The sequence below is a fragment of the Argopecten irradians genome, chromosome 6, assembly GCF_041381155.1.
Source record: "Argopecten irradians isolate NY chromosome 6, Ai_NY, whole genome shotgun sequence".
Taxonomy (NCBI): domain Eukaryota; kingdom Metazoa; phylum Mollusca; class Bivalvia; order Pectinida; family Pectinidae; genus Argopecten; species Argopecten irradians.
Genome location: NC_091139.1, coordinates 1,251,609 through 1,274,788, shown reverse-complemented (window position 1 = coordinate 1,274,788; position 23,180 = coordinate 1,251,609). Strand labels below are relative to the sequence as shown.

Here is a 23,180-nt window from a genome sequence, read left to right as displayed (position 1 = left end):
GTTAGCCATGTAAAATCCATGACACCACCCACATTCAATTATGCCAAACCCACAACAGCACTGCCAGAGTCAAAATTGGAAATTTTTCAACAATTTTCATGGATTCATGCATCAGTGTTTCTTAATGTTATCATACTTATACTTTTACTAGCTATTTTGGTACTTTTGTGTAAAAGAAAACGAAAAGGCACAATTTTGTATTTAGAAATTACCAACAGTACAGATTGTCAACTCATTCCAATACTAAATTTGCCTTTGTGTCCATCCTATTGGGACATTCAACATCCTCAAGATATTGCTGATCTTAGTTTAGATTCATTTGTATCAAGAAAACTGCATGTTGACTGGCCAGATTTTAAAATTACAAACCAATTAACAAAAACCAGTATATTGGTCACCAATGCTGTGAACGTTTCATTTTGGCAGTATTTTGCTATTAAGAAATTATTAAAACAACCATTTTGTGTTCATATTTTGATTTCTCATCAAGGAATTTATCAACCACTCAAACCAACTGTAACATCTGCTGAGAAATCCCATTCAAATGCAAATACCTTGAAATATAGCAATGACTTGTATCCAAATCTAAAACACTGATATTTAGGTTATTCATTTTGCTGCCAAACATATGCTCTACATGGATTTGCAGTACTTACATTGCCTTTGGATCAAATAGACATTTTGAACTTTGCATACATGGTATGCCTGTTCCCAAGTTTATATCCATAATTGTATATACATTGTACTGATTTTTAATTTTTGTACTCAATTGTAACAGGAAGTTAAAAAGAACTTTGCATACAGGGTATGCCTGTTTCTAATAACTTTGATGTGTTTTGATTGTATTATGTATTTTTGACAAGTATTCAGAACTTTGCATATAGGGTATGCCTGTTTCTAATAACTTGGATGTGTTTGTTGTATATTATATTTTTTTTTCTTCTCATTTTTGAAAAGCTCATTCTTTTGTATATGAATTTGAACATAAAGAATACTACTTTTTTGTTAGTGTTAATCTCCAGTCCCATATTCACCTAAACTTGCATATTTTTTTGTTTAGCTTTGAGGGACCAAAGCTTTTGTGGCTAGGGGAGAGTTATTATGCTAGAAATGGTACAGAAATATATGTTAGGTATTTCTGATATAAAGTCATATAATTCAGATTTTAATTTGTAAATATCTGATTGGTACAGAAATATATGTTAGGTATTTCTGATATAAAGTCATATAATTCAGATTTTAATTTGTAAATATCTGATATGTTAGTGTAGTGTTATTTTTCTTGTTTGCCATTTTTAATATATTGTAGTTTTCTAAAAGTAAGCATTCAAATTCTTGTAGATAGTCTAAGGACAAATACATACATATACATGTAGGAACACACATGGGAAATTTAGACTAGGGATTTCGTAACAGAATATAGGTAACAAAGAAGGAATTCGTAATTATTTGTTAACCTGAACTTAAGCTAAATTAGCGAGGCAATTCTAGACGGCAGGATGTGTAAAAGTATTTACTCATAAGATTTCGGTTTTATTCCAATAGTAACACAGATGTCACACAACAATAGGCCAATTAGGCAATTAAGACTGTCCACTTAGCCGGACAATAGAGCTTGGGTAGGCACATGAATCCTGTTGACCAACAAACAAGTTCTTAGGTCGCATATAGGTGTTAGGAACGCTACGCGTGCGCAAATGGTTACCTGAGAGGATTAACGGAGAGGATATGGTAATTGTCGCGTGGGTCCAGGGTCACTTTGCATCCTGACCACGACAAATAAACATCGAACCTAACCTCTGCCGTTTGTTCTTCTCAACAGGTAAGACCTTAAGTTTCAACTTCAACAAAAGGGATCCGAAACAGAGAGACACCACCTTTGGACCTCCAGAACGACAGTGAACCTACAGGGATTCTGGAGAGACCACACATGTTGCCCCCACCACCACCTCCACCTCCATCAAACCCTTACAGAAGGTACAAGCCACCACATCTGGAGAAATTCCAAAAAGGGATGTCACCTTCACTTTGGTGGCTAAAATTCATGACCTTCTGTTCACTTGTTGGCATGCCAAACCTAGAAATAATTCAGTCATTCCATATGTTTGTGACGGACACGGTGTCAGACTGGTTCCTAACCCTGGACAACCGTAGTAAGACCACGGTTCAAGCGTTGAAAGACGCCTTTGTCGACAGGTTCAAGACAATCACACCATATGACATAGGAACAATGAACCTAAAGCAAAAAGACTCTGAATCTGTCGACGACTATTTCGACCGTGTCATAAGAGACACCGTTGATATTGAACTTGCGCCTCTTGTTTTGATTGGAATGGTAGTTGCCGGGCTGCTCCCAGATATTGGCCGCATAGTGATGCCACAGGACCCGGACACCATTGCTAAAGCCAGACGGTTGGCGTTGTCCGCTGAGAGAGCCCTTAAGCACACCAGTCAGGACAGCAACAGCCGGATAACAAAGCTAGAGGACAAAGTAGCTTCAATGTCAGACAACATCGTCCAGGAAATTAGAGGATTGTTCCAAACATCCTCCATATCAGCACTAAATCAACCATCACAGCCTCAGGAGCAACCTCAACAATGGCAGTATCAGCAACCTCAACAATGGCAGTACCAGCAACCCCAACAATGGCAGCACCAGCAACCTCAACAATGGCAGCACCAGCAACCCCAACAATGGCAGCACCAGCAACCTCAACAATGGCAGTACCAGCAGCAACAGCAGAACAGACAACCAAGACAGAAATGGCAGAATCCTCAGCAGCAGCAGAGACCTCAATGTTCTGGATGTGGTAAGAACTGCAGTTCTAGAGCAAAATGTCCGGAAACAAATAAGATATGTCATAAATGCCACAAATTACAGCATTTCCATTACATGTGTAGATCTAAACAAAACAATTTCAATAGGACATGAAGGTGTGGGCCTGTTCAGGGGCCTCAGTCCTTGAATGGGCACAAAGGCAAAACTAAAACGGTAGAAATATCAGAGGTGAATTTGGCATCACCTATGGATAAAAATAGGACTAGAGTTACAGTAAAAGGTGTTAAAACTCACGCCTTAATAGACACTGGTGCTGATATTTCATGCATGTCAGAAGATTTTTTAAACAAAATAGGGCTAACAAGGAAAGTGCTTAACACAGCAAAACCTCACTTTATAACAGGTGTAACACAAAGTAAACTAAAGGTGCTAGGAACTGTTAAGATTCCCATTTCTTTCAAAGGTGCTGTTTTAAATTATACTGTCCATGTTGTTGAGAATTTTTCATACTCCCTTATTCTTGGTTATGATTTTATGAAGGATAACAATGCCTCCATTAACATCTCTACTAACCAGTTACATCTTCACGATGATACAGTCACAGTTAGTATGCTAGAAGTTAACCAAGGATTTGCACGCTCTAAGGGGGCAGTTGTCATCAAAGCAAATCACCAAATGGATATTCCTGTAAAGATATCCAGGAGGAAGCAAGATGAAATAGTGCTCTTAGAACCGTGTGGAGTCAACCACAACAAAGATATAGCTACAGCTAGATGTTTAGTTAGGGTAAACAAAGGTACTGCTACACTTAGGGTACTTAATCCTACTAACAAAGATGTACACATTCCCAATAACAGACTCTTAGCAGTAGCTTCAGACGTACAAAAATCATCAGTTGACATGCTAACAGATCTGACAACAATCAGTGCTATACAACAAACAAAGAGAAACAACAGAAAGGTAAAAAGAAGTCAAGTTGTCAGAACATATCATTTGATTTTACAGACTCTGATCTGTCAGATTCCCAAAAGAACATTCTTACATCATTTCTACAAAGAAATAGGGATGTATTTGCTTCCAATCTGAAAGAGTTAGGTACAACAGACAGGTACTATCATCGCATTGAGACAGTTGACAATGCTAATTCAGTCCGTATGTCCTTTTATAGACAGTCTCCACACATCATAAAGGAAATCAATATACAGGTAGATGAATTGCTAGAGAATGGTATCATTACCCCTTCAAATTCGGAATGGCATAGTCCAGTTGTTCTAGTTAAAAAACGCAATGGTGACTTTCGGTTTGCAGTAGACTACAGGAAAATTAAACAAAATCACAAAACCCATGTCTTTCCCTCTCCCTCGTTTCGAAACTATATTAGACACTATTGGGGAATCAAAAGCAAATTATTGTTCAACCTTAGATTTGGCATCAGGATTTTGGCAAATTCCACTTGACCCCAATACTAAACACAAAGCAGCATTTATTACACAAACTGGTGTCTATGAATGGGAGAAAATGCCATTTGGTCTTACAAATGCACCTATCTCTTTCCAAATGGTGATGACTCAGGTATTAAGAGACCTCAATTGGCAGTGCGTACTTTGTTATGTAGATGATATACTAGTCTTTAGTACATCCTTTCAGGCTCACCTCAACCACTTGTCACAGGTATTTCAAAAACTGAGAGAAGCTAAACTTACGCTCCAACCAGCTAAGTGCTTCTTTTCATTCAAAAGGGTTAAATACCTGGGACACATTGTGTCTAAAGATGGAGTAGCAGTAGATCATGAGAAAACCTCAGCTGTCAATACCTTTCCGGTTCCTAAAACACAGCACGATGTCCGTAGCTTTTTGGATATATGTAACTACTACCGGAAGTTTATAAAAGGGTATTCAGAAATATCGTCACCACTTAGGAACCTTCTGAATAAAGACAAGCCCTTCATTTGGTCAGATAAATGTCAGGAGTCATTCGACTCACTAAAGAAGCACCTTCTTTCAGCCCCAATATTGGCTTACCCAGACATAAACAGGGACTTTATACTCACTTGTGATGCAAGTGATGAGTCAATAGGCTATATTCTCGGTCAGTTAGTATGGTGGTTGCTCATTACAAGGCTCACAGAAAAGATGGGCAACATATGATAAGGAATGCTATGCTATACTTAAAGGTATTGAGGCTTACAACACATACTTGTCACACAAACCTTTTACAGTATACATAGACCACAAAGCTCTGGTCTGGTTAAAGGAAAAGAAGCAGTTGGGAGCAAGACTCCAACGATGGGTAACAGATATCCAACAGTTTGATTTCACAGTCAAACATATTAAAGGAAAACAGAACACTTCTGCTGATGCTCTCAGTAGGCGTCCTTATCCCTCACAGAACATCACTGAAAGCAACAGTGATGAAGGCATTGTTTCTGTGTAAAACAGATGAAGGCTTACAGTTTCAAGAAAACTGCCTTCCAAAGTTATGGGATGACAGTGTTAGTTTAGTAGACAATGAGACAAACATAAAAAATAGTATAGAGAGTGAAAGTGAGGATACAGAGGATAGACATATAGTCCAAGTTGAACTATTTTATGAAGAAAATGTAAATGTGAAAGTCCAGGCTATTGAAAGAGGGGACACTGACATAGATGCAAAATTAGATGATATTGATTTAGGTAAGCGGCAGAAAGATTGCCCAGATATTCATGATATGTATGTTTATTTAGAGAGTAAACAGGAAATACTCCCAGAAGACAATAAAAAGGCTAGACAAATCTCAATAAATGCACAACAATACAGCATCCTCAACAATGTGTTGTATCATTGGCATCAAAGGCGTACACACCGTTTGCCAGACAATGACAAATACAAACAACAAATAGTGTTACCTAAATCACTCCGCCATGATGCCTTGTTGTCATATCATGACAGTCGAGCAGGTGGAGCTCATCTAGGTACAAAAAGGGTCTATGAAGCTCTTAAACAGAGATTCTATTGGCCAGGCATGCACCAGGATGTAGAAGATTACATCACATCATGCGAAAGGTGTCAAAGAATTAAGGTGAATAGACAAGCTAGACCACCTCCTTTGACTCCTTTGCCAGTGCCAGGTGACACATTACAACGTTGGCACATGGATATCTTAGGTCCACTCACAGAAACTAAGGAAGGTTTTTAATATATCCTTTTAGTTGTAGATAGTTTTTCCAAGTGGAAAAAGGCTATTGCTCTAAAAACGCAAGAGGACACAGAGGTTGCAAAGGCTTTGTATGAACAGATCTTTACTCGGTATGGTGCCCCAAAGATTTTGTTGTCTGACAGAGGTCAGAATTTTATGTCAAAGTTGGTCAATGCTCTTTGTGAGTTGTTTTCTATCACTCATCATCACACAAGCTCCTATCACCCACAAACCTATGCCACTTGTGAACGCGTTAATAGCACATTAGCACAAGCACTTAGGGCTTACTGTGATAAAGAACAGCAAAATTGGGTATCACTGTTACCAGGAATCATAATGGCATTTCGTATGTCACCATCTACTCAGTCTACAGAGTATTCTCCCTTTTATATGCTGTTTGGTAAGGAAATGAACATGCCTTTTGATGTCACTCTAATGCCTAAAGACAATATGTCTCGCGATGCAAAGCACCACATCGAGGAGCTGATCAGTCGCTTGAAAATAACACACAAAATCGCCACAGAAAACATCCAGACAGCACAACAAAAGAGTAAACAAAGACATGACACAAAAGCAAAAGAACCAGAGTTTAAACTTCGTGATAAGGTGCTGTTGAAGGTACATCACACACCAAAAGGGCTTTGCCCTAAACTTCACGACAAACAAACTGATCCTTTTTACATTTGCGAGGTTCTACCAAACAATACATACAAACTAAGGCAGTGCTCTGATCACAAACAAATGCGAGCAACCTACAATGCCACACAGTTGAAACCATACAACAATCCAGACTTTCGTAGAATACATCTAAATCCACAAGTACAACCAAATCCAAACAAAACAAAGATGCAACCAAATATACAGATGCAACAAAACCAACAACAACCAAAACCGCAAACATTGCCAAAACAATCAAACAAACAACAAACAACAAACCAGCCAATTCGCCAAAAACAAATGATTCATCAACCTGCTTATCCACAAAATCAAAAACACACTAGACAGCATATACAAGACAAACAGGGAAAAAATAATCAACCTCAGTCTGGCAATGATGACAAAGACAGTACCAAGTCTACAAATGATGGGAAAACACACCCCATAAAGAAAATTCTAAGAAAGAAACTTATAGGAGGGATACCTCATTACCTTGTTCAATGGGAAGGATACAGTAAACGCACTTGACAACCAGAGAATGACTTTACTCAAGAAATCTTAGAAGATTTTAACTGTAAATATACTCCACAAGGGAAAAGAAGGAAACGTCCTGTTACTTACTTTAAAAGAAAGTAAACTACTAATAGAAAAAAATTACCTGGGTGCACTTTTCAGGAACAAATGTCATTTTAAGGCGAACATTGTTGTATTGTTACTATGAAAAGACACGTCCATTCAGCGCTGATTACTGTTTTACATGTTTGGACCTTCATTTTCGAAATTTCAAAATTTTTAGTACTGAAATTCTTGTGGTTCGGTTACCCTTGCAGTTAATTCTGTAGTTTTATAGCGCTAAAGTGTCTGATCAACACTAAAACCTTACTGACCACAATTTTTTTCTAATTTGTTGTAGGGAGCATTTGGATAAATCTATTCACTAGTGTCATACAAGGATATGTGGTTCTTTCAATGATGGTGACCCTTGTAATCGGACAACCCCAGATTCCAAATGCTAATGCAAACACGCTGTCAGGGTTAAACTATGGAGTTATTTTCCAAAAAGAAAACCCCATGCATCTCTCGAGAGAATAATGGCTTCATACATTTGCTGTGGACATTCCAAAACCTGTTATGTCCGTACAGATGCCAAGATGTCAACATAGTCATGTTTCATGTCATATTTTAAATAGTGTCATAGAATGCTAGCAGAGCACGTTCAGAAGGCTAATCAACTTGAAATAACCTTTCTTTCCCTTCAATCCTCTATCCAATCCTTAATTGAAGGTAAACTAACACCATTTCTGTTACCAAAGCAGGTCCTTGCCCAGGCAATGGTTAAAATACAGGGTATATTATCTAGTAAGTATTCTGGATTTCATCTGATTGTATCAAGTCCTGCAGAGATGTATAAGAAGGCTAAATTCTTCTACACCAGAAATGACTCTACTCTATATCTTACTGTTAAATTTCCTATTGCATCTCGTACTAACTCTTTACACATGTATCGTATTCTCTCTCTTCCAGAACCTGTCAATAACACTACCCAGCATGCAACACAGTTGATAGATCTACCTGATTACTTTGCTGTTACATATCATAAGTAGTACTATGCTTCTCCTACTGTCCTTGAGATCTCGACATCTTCTATTCTGGTATATAACACACCAAAAGTTTCTGTAAACTGTCCCTCTAACCAGTACATCATACCTGGATGTTCCTTTTGTATATATAAAGTACCTTGCATGTGCACATTGTCTTCTCACACTTGGTATTATGCTCCTAGATTAATTCATTGTATTAACAACACCCAAGAGCAGATAACTCCATCATACCCAGTTAATTTAGCCTTATTACAAGAGTTTTTCAATAAATCACATATAGCTGCTATATCAGGTGAAAGCACATTTAGCATACCTACCTCTATCAATATTCCTGAGTTTAAGTTGTACAATCATTCTTTTTCAAAAATGTTAGCTGCAGATGAAAAATCTCATCTTAGTCTGAGAAAAATGGCAGATGCCACAAAGAAAGACCAGTTGATTTTTGAAACTTTAGCAGAACCCTTGTTGGATGGAGAAATAGACATAAATCAGTCATGGCTAGATAAAAGCACTATCCTTACCCTAGTTGCTATAAGTATTGCATCATTGTCACTTATTGCAGTGATACTCATTTTATTTAAACTTAGAAAATTGTCTACAGCATTACTAGTTTTACAGCAAGTTAGCCATGTAAAATCCATGACACCACCCACATTCAATTATGCCAAACCCACAACAGCACTGCCAGAGTCAAAATTGGAAATTTTTCAAAATTGAAATTTTTCAACAATTTTCATGGATTCATGCATCAGTGTTTCTTAATGTTATCATACTTATACTTTTACTAGCTATTCTGGTACTTTTGTGTAAAGGAAAACGAAAAGGCACAATTTTGTATTTAGAAATTACCAACAGTACAGATTGTCAACTCATTCCAATACTAAATTTGCCTTTTTGTGTCCATCCTATTGGGACATTCAACATCCTCAAGATATTGCTGAACTTAGTTTAGAGTCATTTGTATCAAAAAAACTTCATGTTGACTGGCCAGGTTTTAAAATTACAAACCAATTAACAAAAAAACAGTATATTGGTCACCAATGCTGTGAACGTTTCATTTTGGCAGTATTTTGCTATTAAGAAATAATTAAAACAACAATTTTGTGTTCATATTTTGATTTCTCATCAAGGAATTTATCAACCACTCAAACCAACTGTAACATCTGCTGACAGATCCCATTCAAATGCAAATATCTTGAAATATAGCAATTACTTGTATCCAAATCTAAACACTGATATTTAGGTTATTCATTTTGCTGCCAAACATATGTTCTACATGGATTTACAGTACTTACATTGCCTTTGGATCAAATAGACATTTTGAACTTTGCATACACGGTATGCCTGTTTCTAATAAGTTGGATGTGTTTTGACTGTACTATGTATTTTTGACAAGAATTCAGAACTTTGCATATAGGGTATGCCTGTTTCTAATAACTTGGATGTGTTTGTTGTATATTATATTTTTTTTCATTTTTGAAAAGCTCATTCTTTTGTATATGAATTTGAACATAAAGCATACTACTTATTTGTTAGTGCCAATCTCCAGTCCCATCTTCACCTAAACTTGCATATTTTGTTTGTTTAGCTTTGAGGGACCAAAGCTTTTGTGGCTAGGGGAGAGTTATTATGCTAGAAATGGTACAGAAATATATGTTAGGTATTTCTGATATAAAGTCATATAATTCAGATTTTAATTTGTAAATATCTGATATGTTATTTATTTTTTGTTTGCCATTTTTAATATATTGTAGTTTTCAAAAAGTAAGCATGTAGATAATCTAAGGACAAATACATACATGTACATGTAGGAACACCCATGGGAAAATTAGATTGGGGATTTCTTAACAGAATATAGGTAACAAAGAAGGAATTTGTAATTATTTGTTAACCTGAACTTAAGCTAAATTAGCGAGGCAATTCTAGACGGCAAGATGTGTAAAAGTATTTACTCATAAGATTTCGGTTTTATTCCAATAGTAACACAGATGTCACACAACAATAGGTCAATTAGGCAATTAAGACTATCCACTTAGCCGGACAATAGAGCTTGGGTAGGCACATGAATCCTGTTGACCTACAAACAAGTTCTTAGGTCGCATAGGTGTTAGGAACGCTATGCGTGCGCAAATAGTTACCTGGGAGGATTAACGGAGAGGATATGGTAATTGTCGCGTGGGTCCAGGGTCACTTTGCATCCTGACTACGACAAATAAACATCGAACATAACCTCTGCCGTTTGTTCTTCTCAACAGCCTTAAGTATCAACTTCAACAAAATGGATCCGAAACAGAGAAATACGACAAAAGATTGTATAAAACACTTAGAATTTACGATTTGTCCTTACATTTGAGTATGTTTTAATTCAAAATAATTCCAATCTAGTTTTATAAAACGGGAATAAACACCGATTATAAACAGCACCTTTGGACACGGTATTGTATGGCTTGTAGTGAGAAGACTACGTTAAAAGCGATTTTGTTTTTATATGACTGAATGCATTGTTGGATTAATCATTTTTGTCTGTTAGTGAATTAGGACCCCTCTTTACACACATTGATAAGTTGGATAATGCAGTTATTGTCTAGAGAGCTGCGAAGATTTTGATGACAACATTTACCACTGCACACAGGAGCACTGTTCTGAAAAAGTACATTTGTGAAAACATCTTTAAGAAGAGCAGTGAAAAAAAGGAATTTTCAAATAATTCCAGAGGAAATAAACCTCAATGAAAAGCATGAAATCTCGTATGATAAAAACTGTGGTGTTCATGTACACAGAATTTGTTCGACATCCCTCAAAACCCCAATGTACCAATGCAATTTCACTGAAATCAGGCAATATCTGAATATTGACCAATCAGAAGCCAGGGAACTACAAAAAAAAAAAAGAATCACTAACATGACGATCTCCATTGACTTTGACTTTGGTTATGTAAGTGGATAAAACGATTGATCTGTGACCCATGATGAAAGGATTATAGAGAGCGCAGCGAACGGCCGAAGGCCCGTTCGCGAAGAGAACTGTTGGGATAGATGTGTCTCAGTAACGTTATTCGATGTGAATCATCCAATATATGTAGAGTTGGAAAACTTTTTCAAAAACCGGAAACAGGAAGTCAACACAAGATCCAGCATCGCGCAAGACAGTATCCAAAGTCACACTCTCGCGTGATTACATAATCACACTCTCGTTTTACGTGAGCAGTTGCTTCGGAATTTTCCGTCTGGCAACGGAGAATGACGTTGAGATATAATTTGTAGCCACAGTCACGTATTTTTTCAGAAAGTGAAAGTATCCCATGTTCAATATTGTTTTTCTTGTCACTCAATGCCAGTAATTCAGCAAAGCTATGATTAATGATTGATAATTCTATATATGGTTTCTAGCCGTACAGTTAGTCAACGCACACAATAAGCAATACAAACAAAACACATGTCAATATCGATAAGACTGATGGGTCAGGAGAGATTACTTTTTCGCCGTTGGAAATCCTTTATTTAGATCTACCTGGCATATTTCTATTTAGTTACACATTTAAAAAAAACAAACGAAAGAATGGATCAACTGCTGCGCTCTCAGATAGGCTTTGCCTAAAATTATATTATTCAGGACAAAATGTAATTGTTAGATTCAGGTAAGAATAAATTGGAAGGTTTATCTTTCACTTGTTTTCATTTTGAATTTTTGCAAGCGTTACTTGCGCGATGCTGGATCTCACAGTTTGCAAAAAAATTCGACGTTATTTTGATAGGAACGGAGTTTTTACACCTTTTTTATTGCATCATTGATTGCACCTCTTCAACAAATAAAAGGATCGGACATCAAAATAGCTGTCTCAGATTTTATTTGAGCATGATCTCTCTTTACTTGTGCAATATTCAATAAATCTTTACTTGTATTCTCATTTTTCACAGCCGAAAATCTTGATACAGAGCCGATATATATTAACACTTAGTATCGGTTAACTTGTGAATAAACTTTATTCATTTGAATACAAAAACGATAACATTAGGATGATCCAGTTGTCCGAATCTTCTCTCTAATACCACGACTACATTCGTTTACGGTATTATAGGTACTGTACCCAGTAAACATATAGTAAATGGATAATAATATACACTTGATTCACACCCTTCTCTATTGACATGCATTATCGATTTCTCTTCAACAAATAGCAGAAAAAAACCCGATGAAAATAAGATATCACCAATTGAACTAGCTTCATGCAGAACGAAACCAGCTTTCTTTCAAAGCTACTTGCAAATAATAAATTAATGTTTTTGAAACAGGGCACAAGCACCTAACAGTTCAATGGAATTCCTCAAATTACACAAATCATTATTACAGTTAATCATTAACTTTCCCTTCTTGCTTCAAACAAACCCCAGAATTGAATATTAATAATAGTCATCAGGTTATCCCCCGTACGGAAATATCGGGGATCATTCATTTCCCAAACCATTATCTTTACATAAGAACTAAGCTTGATTTCGTCTTGGCTCAAGATTAAAGCCTTCAGTTCTTTTTGGGAGTTAAAAATTATGTCGAATACATTACCTCCACCCCAGTTTCCACAAGCTTCCTCAACAAATATTCTGACAAGAAAAAATAGCTTCATGCAGAACATAATAAGCTTTCTCCCAAAGCTAATTGCAAATCATACAATTATAATTTTTGAAACCTTAAAAGTCACTCAATGATATTTCAACTTAAGGGCACAAGCACATAACAGTTCAATGGAATTCCTCAAATTACACAAATCATTATGACAGTCAATCATTATCTTCTCCCCTTCTTGTTTCAAACAAACTCCAGAATTGAATATGAATCATATTCAAACGATGTCCATCTGCCGGTAACGGTTTTTCAATATCTCCATAAAGTCTGCTTTAAGGGTCACAAACGGGTCTTGGGCATAGCTTTTCGGTACTTCTAGTACACAACCACAGGTATGAGCTGATGGGCATCTTACAGAAGCAGAAACATCAACAGATGTAAACCTGATGTGAATTGATGGCTTAGTCATCATGTCACTACCCGTACAGAATCGTAGAAATAATTTCAAGCTTTGAGGATCATCCATTTCCCGAACCATTTTCTTTACAAAAGAACTGATTTCATCTTGCCTCATATCGTTTGGAAAAATTAAAGCCTTAAGTACTTTTTTGGGAGTTGGTTGTAACGCGGAATACATCACCTCCATCTCAGCTTCTACAAGCTTTGTGTTCTTAAGAACCTTATAAAAGGCATCCGCAACAAACATTGGTTTCTGGATTAATTCCTTGTGAGCGATTTCGCGTATGTTGCTTTCACTCTCTAGTGTTTTGACATCGTACTGTTCCAAAACATCCATGATGTCGTCGCCAACGGATGGAAAGTCCTTCAGTGCAGCCTCGAACACAACTTTGTCCATCATAGGGACGAATTTCAGAAACGAGTCAATCACCTCATTGTTGTTGCACTGACCAAATATAGCCTGTTGCATGAAGGACGGTGCAAGTTTGATAGGAAACACTCCTTCTTGAGTATACCCTATTTTGATCACGTCCGCAACAGCTCTCCAAAGACTTTCGGTTATGTCATGCCTTATGACAGGTACCTTGTATGAGTTTCCTTCTGTATATTGTGTGTAGAACGTTTCCCAAAATTCCGTAAGAACATCACGCATTACCCCGCCATTGTCGTCTGCTATTTCTTCGGTGCCATCCTGTTTTAGCATTTTAATTTCAAACTTTGAATACTCGTGTGGACCTTCTGAAAAAAACATCAGGAGATCACGGCAGACAAGACCACGATGAACTGTTATATATTTAACTATTGGCAGCGTAGCATCTAGATCATCTTCATTAGAGGGCAACGATCCGAATTGTATTATGCCCGACTCCTCGGCAGCAACTGCCAGCACATTCATCACTACATCTTGTTTTTGTGTTCCACTTGTACTTGGTTCAATATCGTCTAGGTATGGTAGGAAGTCTACAATCTCTGGTTCAGACTGTAGGGTTGTGAAGATCTCTTCCTCATGATCTACCAGTAGGTTGGTATGGTTCTCAGGTCGCGAAGTCTGCAGCTCACTGGTTACAGGTATTTCTTTTATTTTGTCATGACCGACACCAGTGTTGATTCTGATAGGATCACTGCTTTTTCCAGGACACTTTTGTTTATGCGAAAGTCGAGGCAAGTCTTCATCGTCATCTTTGTTCGAGTTCTTTGCCAAAAGGTAACATCGGAAATGTTTCAATCCCAAACGCTTCATGATCACACCGACAGTTTCACCTTCGCGCATGAGCTGGGTTCCATTTACATCTGTCGATATATCAAAATCAAACTCATCAATAGAACCATGGATGTTTAATCCATCTGGAAAAAACAGAGCGCAACTGGATTTTAAGTTCTGATTTTGTGGTATGTTTTTTTTACACGAATGTGTCTAATTCCGCCACCTAATGGAGATCGCACCTGCTTATAATTGTCCCCTGCCTGCTCACTTATGGAAAATCCGACAACTACTGCCACATCAATTTTAGAGGCAATATCCGCCTGTTTTGTTGTAGATTTTCCTTTTTGTTTACGAATATGGACGCCATCTTCCTCATCAGAACTTCTGGTTCGTTTTAATAGGGGAAGTTTCATTTTATTTTTCAGATTTTCCAACAGGGACACTTTTGTCTCATTTCTATCTTTAGAGATGGTAAATGTTTTATGAACGAAAGATTTGATGGCTAGTCTATCCCCTTTAGCCGGTAGGTATTCTCGTAGATCTGTGTCGGTCATTTCCTTGATGACATCGAAATCGATCTGTAAAGAAAATCAAAAGAACCAAATTACGTGTGGTAAAGCATGCATCTATTATAATGCATTCTCTGTTGTCATTTGCTAGTCTAATTAAGTTTTTTTTCTTTATTACACGACTGAATAGCATGTTGACGTCGGGTTTTCGCGCCATTCTTGGATCTTTTCTTCGAAGTATACGAGGAAAAGAAGTATGAAAATAAATAAAAACTAGAAATTGTCACCGGGAAAATTTGAAGGGTTTTACACCTATAAGATATTCCGGTTAAGGTCATTCATATCAACAAGCTTGGTAGCACTTTGTCTCAACGTCCTACACGTCTAATTCAAGGTCTTTGCCATTTCTGAACTTCACAAGAAGTAATTTGAAGATTTTAAGATTGTTAGCAACAGTGACCTTGAATGAAGGTCAAGTTCTTTCATATTTACAAACTCGGTAGCCATTTATTTCAGAATCATGCATGTTTATGTTAGGTATCTAGGTCTTGCAGAACAGCAGACGTCATTTGAAGATTTTAGTTTTTTTGGCCCCTGTGATCTTGAATATCGATGAAAACAGTTTTGTGTTGTTTTTTTTTTTGGGGGGGGGGGGGGGGTTACGTCATGGCGGCTTTATTTTGTTCATGGAACACCTTCAGATATATGGCTTAACGTACTGAAGACATTTTTGTCCTGTGTTTTACCGTTTGTCCGACAGAGCGTTCACAACAACTGGAAGAAGAATAAGAATGGCGAGAAGCCCGACGTTTTCGTGACGTCACAATAGAGACGTCGATGTTGCGTATTGATTTGGAAAAAAAATACGTTTAAACGTGTTTTATGTTATTAAGTAGTCTGAAAAATTAATCATAAGCATTATGACTGTAAAATTTTGTTTGCAAACTTTTGTGAGAGTCCACTATGCGGATTCACACAGTTTGCAAACAAAATTTCTTTTATACCCCGATGAAATTAAAAAATAATGACTTCAATGCTTAAACAGACAAAAATGTCTGTAGAACCAAACCCCTGTGGTTTACCAGTACATTACAGTATGTATCGGAGAAGTGTTCAGGATGGCAAGCGCTCGCGAGAGTTAACGGGCACTCGCTTCTCAACGGACATGAACGGAGCCCTTTTTAGGGATTTGTTTTAACCACATGTATTCTGATTACAGTGCCAGAGCAAGTTTACGAGAGACCACACTATCGAATGCGTGTCCGAGCACCCGCTGCTGATCAGGAAATTTCTTGTCGCTTGAGCGCTCGCCTATGGCAAGCCAACATGTTTATTCATAGAGCAATGTCAATCCTTAATTTCAATGCATATTATATCAAATATCTGGATATAAGATATCTTTATATCGTATATAAGATATCTCATTTAATTTATCTATATAGATATATTATATCATTGAAATCTCGTTGCTTTATAAGATATCTTATATAATAACGAGATTCCGACAAAGCACAAAAAATGAAGTCTCCCTACCCGAAATATCTCGTGAGTCTACATAGAAAAGTGTACAATATACTACTACTCGTTCAACCAGACTCTTGTTGGTTTCGCATGCTACGCCAGTATCAAGCGTTTGGTTGAACGAGACAAAAGTATGCATGTATAGATAGGCCACCATTATAGCCAATATATTTATTGTCGCCATGTCCGAACCGACAATTAGATTAATGGGAATTAACTGCTTTTGCATTTTCAATACATCGCTGAATGCAACCAGACAACGCTTGATTCTCCCTTTAAGACAATCTCCGCCGTTGCGAACGATTCTAAGATGTGCCCTGATATGCTCCGAATGATGCCCGGGGGAGAAATTAGTATCTAGTTTTTATTGCTACGAAATCTCATTCTATATAAGATATCTTATAAAACAACGAGATGTCAATAATATAAGATATCTTAAATATCAATTGAGATATCTTATATCTTACATAAAAATTATATCTTATTTAACTTTTATATGATATATCTAATATATTATATAATATATCTTATATAATGATATAGATATTGTATGTACTATTTGAGATATTTTATATACTATATGAGATATCTTATACAGATATGAGATATCTTATATATGATATTAGATATCTTATATCAACGATTTATTGACTCGTGCCCAATCCAGGCCTCGAACTCACGATCTACGACACTCAATCGCCTAGCCAAACATACCTGCGTCTTCTACCACTGCGCCACATCCACGTCCCCGTGGAGGCGATAAGATATCTTATATAATTCGATTAAATACGGGATAGACCTTGCTCCTTCAACAAATTTTAAATTGGCTTGCCATACTCGCCATCATGAACACGCCTCCGGGGTAATTATTACTAGTTTCTGTATTACAATTTATATACATACTCGTAGATCTATATAATGTGTCTACAGTTACACGTATAGGTTCAGTGTTGTATACCTATATGTAAAATGTAGCAACATTGTACGGTGGCTGATTTTTGCCATTTCGTCTTTTCGTCTTTTCGCCCCGAAAAGACGAAAATTAACAAATTTAAATTTCATCTTCTCGCAGTGAAAAGACGAAAAGTCAAACACGAAAAGACGAAAGTGAAGCACGCTAATTAGCACCTTTAATTTTCGTCTTTTCGCCTTCAAAAATCTCGTCTTTTCATCTTTTCGCCCCGAAAAGACGAAAATTAACAAATCTTAAATTTCGTCTTTTTGCCCCAAAAAAATACAAATTACAGATATACTTTGTCATCTTTCATATACGACGGAGATTTTAATGTAATTTCTAATGTACAATTATGATGAAGACCATGTCGTTTATGTAGTCAAAATGTCTTTTCAAATAATACATAATACATTGTACCTACTGATTGACTGTTATAATTAACTGTATTTGAGCAAATTTCTTGGTACAAGTCCTTCCTTTAAACTCAAAGTCTTTACGAGTTGTCTTTCATAAATTATTTTAACAAGTTGATCCGTGGTTCAAACGCTTTCAAATATTACCAGCCGACAACTTTTTTTTTTCAAGTTGTGTAGGGGACAACTCCTGTAAGTGCTATGTTTAGCATCTTAAGTTCATTATGGTCTTAACATATACACGGCAATGTTTTGATAAGCGTAATTGCTAAATAGGGCGATTAGAACACAAAAATAAGATATTAATGAATTTTAAAAAATGTATCAATCACGCTTAAAGATTTGCGGAATGATGAATCTGTTAGTGGCACGTGGCATATACCACGTGTGAGAAATCTACGTAACTGCTGTAAACGTACATGTTGACTTCTGTTTTAAAACTTCTAATCTTAGTTATTGATGAAGATACTTGTAATGCTATCAATTTAATAAATCGATTGTTATCATAAACTACTTTGATGCTTCCATATTGAACAATTAAGTCAATATTAAGATAAAAAGATTTCAAAATGACTTCCACACCGGACCGGAAGACGAAAAGACGAAAATTAAGGTTTGTTAATTCTCGTCTTTTCGGGGCGAAAAGACGAAAAGACGAAAAGACGAAATGGCATAAATCAGCCACCGTACCATTGTGTAGACTTTAATGCACTTAACGAATGATTGAAATAAGTGGTTGATGTAATTTTGACACTGAATATTGTCCACAAATTTTACAACATATATTGGGGTCGGGTGGTAGAGTGGTCCGACAAATTATCACAAACTCTCCACCTCTGGGTTGCGAGTTCGAATCACATGTAGGGCAGTTGCTAGAAAGCATACGTTTAAGAATATGTAATAAGTTACATAACGCTTGGCTATTGATTTCAACGGTGGAAGTAACTTTAAGTCAGGAAGGAATGGACTATGGAAACGCTTTATTATGATTGTTATCATTTCAAAGCTGAGAATGGATGTTTCAACTAGGATGAAAAATTACAGTGGCTGGTTAGAAATAGCAGTCCGTTCATAAAAAAATCACCTTTCTGTATGGTTTTCTTTCTACGTCTGTTTACAAAATCATTTGTTTTTTTTAATAAGACAAGAAGAACACCCGGTCTGATACAGTTTTCCTAAGATTTAGAAATCGTCAAACACATACAAATTTCAAATGGTTTTACCTATGATGACCAGAAACATATGTACATAGAAATTAGAACCACCTGAACATTATTGAACTATAATAATATATAAAAGTTAACCTCATGTATTTAACTATTTATGAGAATAGCTAAAAACACTAAGCACATAGATTTGTACTTTTGTCAATCGTAATATTGGGTCTGGTATGACATTGTACGTGTATCACACGAATATGTAGACCTCTAGCTACGTGTACCTAGCTATCATACAACTGTATAGGACTTATTTAGGAAAAGTTTTCTTACAGTTGGCGTATTTGTATTATTACAACTATAACAAGGAAGTTTTCGCTTATTATACAAAAATGTTGATTTGGTAAAGAAACAATGATCCGTTATGATTTCTTGTAAACTAATACTTTTGCCGTGAATGGTAGGCATATGCCGTGTTGTCCGTTCGCTGGTCTTGGCCTTCACTCATTTTACAAAGCATGAAAACATAAGATTAAATGAAGAATCGATACAAAACATAAACACATTACATTTATAACTCTAAGCTTATTCAGGTCAGTACTCGGACGGGTATGCTAATTATACATACAATGTAATTTGTGTGTCAGTTGACCTGGGGTTAAGTTTCATACTTGGACCAACGTACGAAATATAATTACTCAATTAACTTTAAATGACAAATAGATATAATTACTGCGGTTAATCCAACAACAATAAATCAATGAAATTAGTATAGCCATGTCAAATGTAGTAGTGTCTGAAATAAATTAGCCCGAGATACTCTGGCCCTAACACCAAACTTAGACATTATGACAGATATCTACCTGTCAGTAGCCCTTTGAAATTTTCGATTGATAAGTTTGTGTCTCTAGTCGCCTTGCAGTACATGATTTTCTCGGCGTAGATTGGCTCTCGAAAATTAATTGACCAATTGACGCTGAGAAAACAAATGTACTCAACATTTTTTTTAAATTGTTCATTGTCATATAAAACATATTATGAACTTTGTTATGTTCCTTTTATATTTATTCATAAACTTATTATATTGGGACTTCACTGAAAATAAGCCTTTCAAAACTCTCGGGTAGCTTGATGATACATGTTTCTAAACCGCTATAAAATCTACTTATCATGTGGCGGTTCACGCAAACAATAAAGAATGAGGAGTGGGTCAAAAGGGTTTTCATGAGGATGGATATTCGTGCGAGTTTTGTATAATATATGATGACTTACAGAAGGTTAGACCAATGTACTTGTTGCGTTAACCGAATATGCTACAACGATAATATTTTACCTTATCCTTTTCCATCTTTTCGATGGTGGAGGTGCTTATGCTTCTTAATTCGAGAACTCTCTCGGTGACATTATAAAATAAACGTGCATACGTGTAATCAGAATGTGCAAACAGTGAAGAGAGTTAAAACTATTACATACGAGTATATAGGCCGATATTGAGCGCAAACTTACTTTGTGAGCTTTCCTGTAAACTGGTGTCGAAATGAATGGAAATGAATACAGAACTGCTGCCGGGTAAATAAACTGGCGGCCGGCAGGTAATTAAGTGGCGGCCGCCAGATAAATTAAGTGGCGGCCTAAAGTGGCGGCCGCCAGATAAATTAAGTGGCGGCCGCCAGATGATTCGCTATCCTAAAAAATATTTTCGTATGTGAGCCTAATACGCTTCCGTAGTATGGTGCCTTGGTGCATATACACTGTGCTTTATGAAAGGCTGGTCTTTGATTTCTACTTTCAAGACCAGATGTCGACATCTTTTGGTTTAGATGTCGACGTCAATAACTCGGTGTCACACCTGAGCATAAACACGATTAATCGCCGAGTTACCGACTTTCTACATAATTATCTTGGAATCATTATGTGGGCAGGTACATGTGGTAAGTCGACATATTCCTATACGATGTCGACATAATGCCTCAATTATGTCGACATCATTAAGTCGTCAGTCGACAACTCGATGGCAGAGAATGTTGAAGAAATTGATGTCATTTTGTTCTCAACTTTTGCAAATGTAAAAGTCGGTTTTTTTGACAAAAATATCGACAAGTCGTAAAATGTTAATGCGTCAAGATCATATCTAACTCGGAAAGTAGACTTGTCTACAATGCTACTTCTAGTTATTAACTTTACAACAGGTGACCAATATACGCTTCCATATGCCACCATATGATTGTATTAATGATAGCTTATTATAAAATTAAAAGTGTTTCAAAAGCACAATAGAGCTGGTTTTTGCTGCAATTCAAAGTTGTTTTTGACTTGTGAAAATGTTTGTATTTCATGTAAATGATAAATATATTTAATGCAATCTACCTATAATACATTGACTTTTGAAAACGTAATATATTCTATATATGAAATGGAAACTAATGATATAAAGTTAAATAGACATATACTCAATGAATATAAATTAATCTTTGTTACTTTTGCAGTGAAAATGTCTTATATATGTATTTACTTAGACAAATATCTGTAGATATATATACTGTACACTAAATTGTAAATGTTGTCATTAAAAAAATAAAACTAAAAAAATTATAATTATGTATTATTTCTTAGTGAAGAATGTTTTCCTCCCCCGATCTCCAGCTGTAACACATCACATTGTCTGTCTAGGTCTGAATGTACATGGACACGATGTCCACCTGTGGTGGACACCGTGTTCACACGTAGTGTACTCCGTGTCTAACTGTAGTTTAAGTCTTGTGCACTCCGTGTCTACCTGTAGTCTAAACGTAGTGCACTCCGTGTGCACAAGGGTGTAACCTTTAGTCTACTACCAACTGTAGTCACGTCTCTATCTCGTCCCGTCTATAACGGACGTGGAGATGTCTTGTGTACCTGGACATAGTCACGTCTCTATCTCGTCCCGTCTATAAGGGACGTGGAGATGTCTTGTGTACCTGGACATAGTCACGTCTCTATCTCGTCCCGTCTATAAGGGACGTGGAGATGTCTTGTGTACCTGGACATAGTCACGTCTCTATCTCATTCCGTCTATAAGGGACGTGGAGATGTCCTGTGTACCTGGACATAGTCACGTCTCTATCTCATCCCGTTTGTAAACATATAGAGACTGGATGTCTCCATATAACAGTTGATATAACAGTTGTATAATATCCGTTTTATTGGAAACAAAATGTCTCAATATAACAGTTGATATAATAGTTGTATTATATCTGCAATATTGGACATAAAATGTCACCATATATAACAGTTGATATAACAGTTGTATGAAAATTGTTATATTGGACACAAAATATCTCCATTTATTGTATCAAGACTGTTATATGGGACACAAACTGTCTCCACCTAACAGTTGATATAATATTTGTATTATATATGTTATATTGCACACAAAATGTCTCCATATAATGGCAGACAAACAGTTGTATTATATCTGTTATATTGTACACAAAATGTCTCCATATAACAGTTGATATAGCAGTTGTGTTATATCAGATAAATCTGACACAAAATGTCTCCATATAACAGTTGATATAACAGTTGTATTATATATGTTATATTGGACATAAAATGTCAACATATACATTTGATATAGCAGTTATGTTATGGGCCTATTGGACACAAAATGACTCCATATAACGGTAGATATAATAGTTGTATGATCACTGTATGGTAACGGGATCCGGCCCCGGTTGTTTTGTATCTACTTCCGGAACAAAACGAACAAAAACCAGCTGGTGACAAAAAATAAACAGTAATTTGGTATATTTGACTAGTTTCCATGACTACAAAAAATACCAAAAATGGAAGGTGGTCTTGTCGGATATATACACATAAAACGCGTTTCGTAGGGGATAATAAAATCCGATTTACTGAAGGAACGAACAAACGATCAAAGTAACGAACGAGCAAAAAAGGACGCACGAAAGAAATCTTTTTTTGGTTTGACCAGACTACTTTCATACGAAACATTTCATCATTATCAGCAGACAAATATATACATCTAAGATAACTATTTCCGGTAGATCGTTCACGAATGTTATGGACAGTAGTGGGCCCAGCACAGATCCTTGCATTCTCGGCACCCATCGGCTGTCAAGCTATCGCTATATACCAACAGAGTGAAATGAAGGGAAGTAACTCTGATGGATGAGAATGAGATCCTTGA

At 36.5% G+C, this 23,180-nt stretch overlaps 1 protein-coding gene across 1 annotated transcript; it reads right to left on the bottom strand.

Annotated features, from left to right (window-relative positions):
* Positions 1 to 12,054: 12,054 nt before the first annotated feature.
* Positions 12,055 to 14,777, bottom strand: LOC138324686 (uncharacterized). Its single transcript, XM_069269725.1, has one exon. It carries the CDS (start codon positions 14,500 to 14,502, stop codon positions 13,051 to 13,053), a length of 1,452 nt encoding a protein of 483 aa, XP_069125826.1. The 5' UTR covers positions 14,503 to 14,777; the 3' UTR covers positions 12,055 to 13,050.
* Positions 14,778 to 23,180: the final 8,403 nt, after the last annotated feature.

Coding starts and splice junctions, on each gene's coding strand:
- LOC138324686 (XM_069269725.1), bottom strand. CDS start 14,502: ATGCGCGAAGGTGAAACTGTCGGTGTGATCATGAAGCGTTTGGGATTG.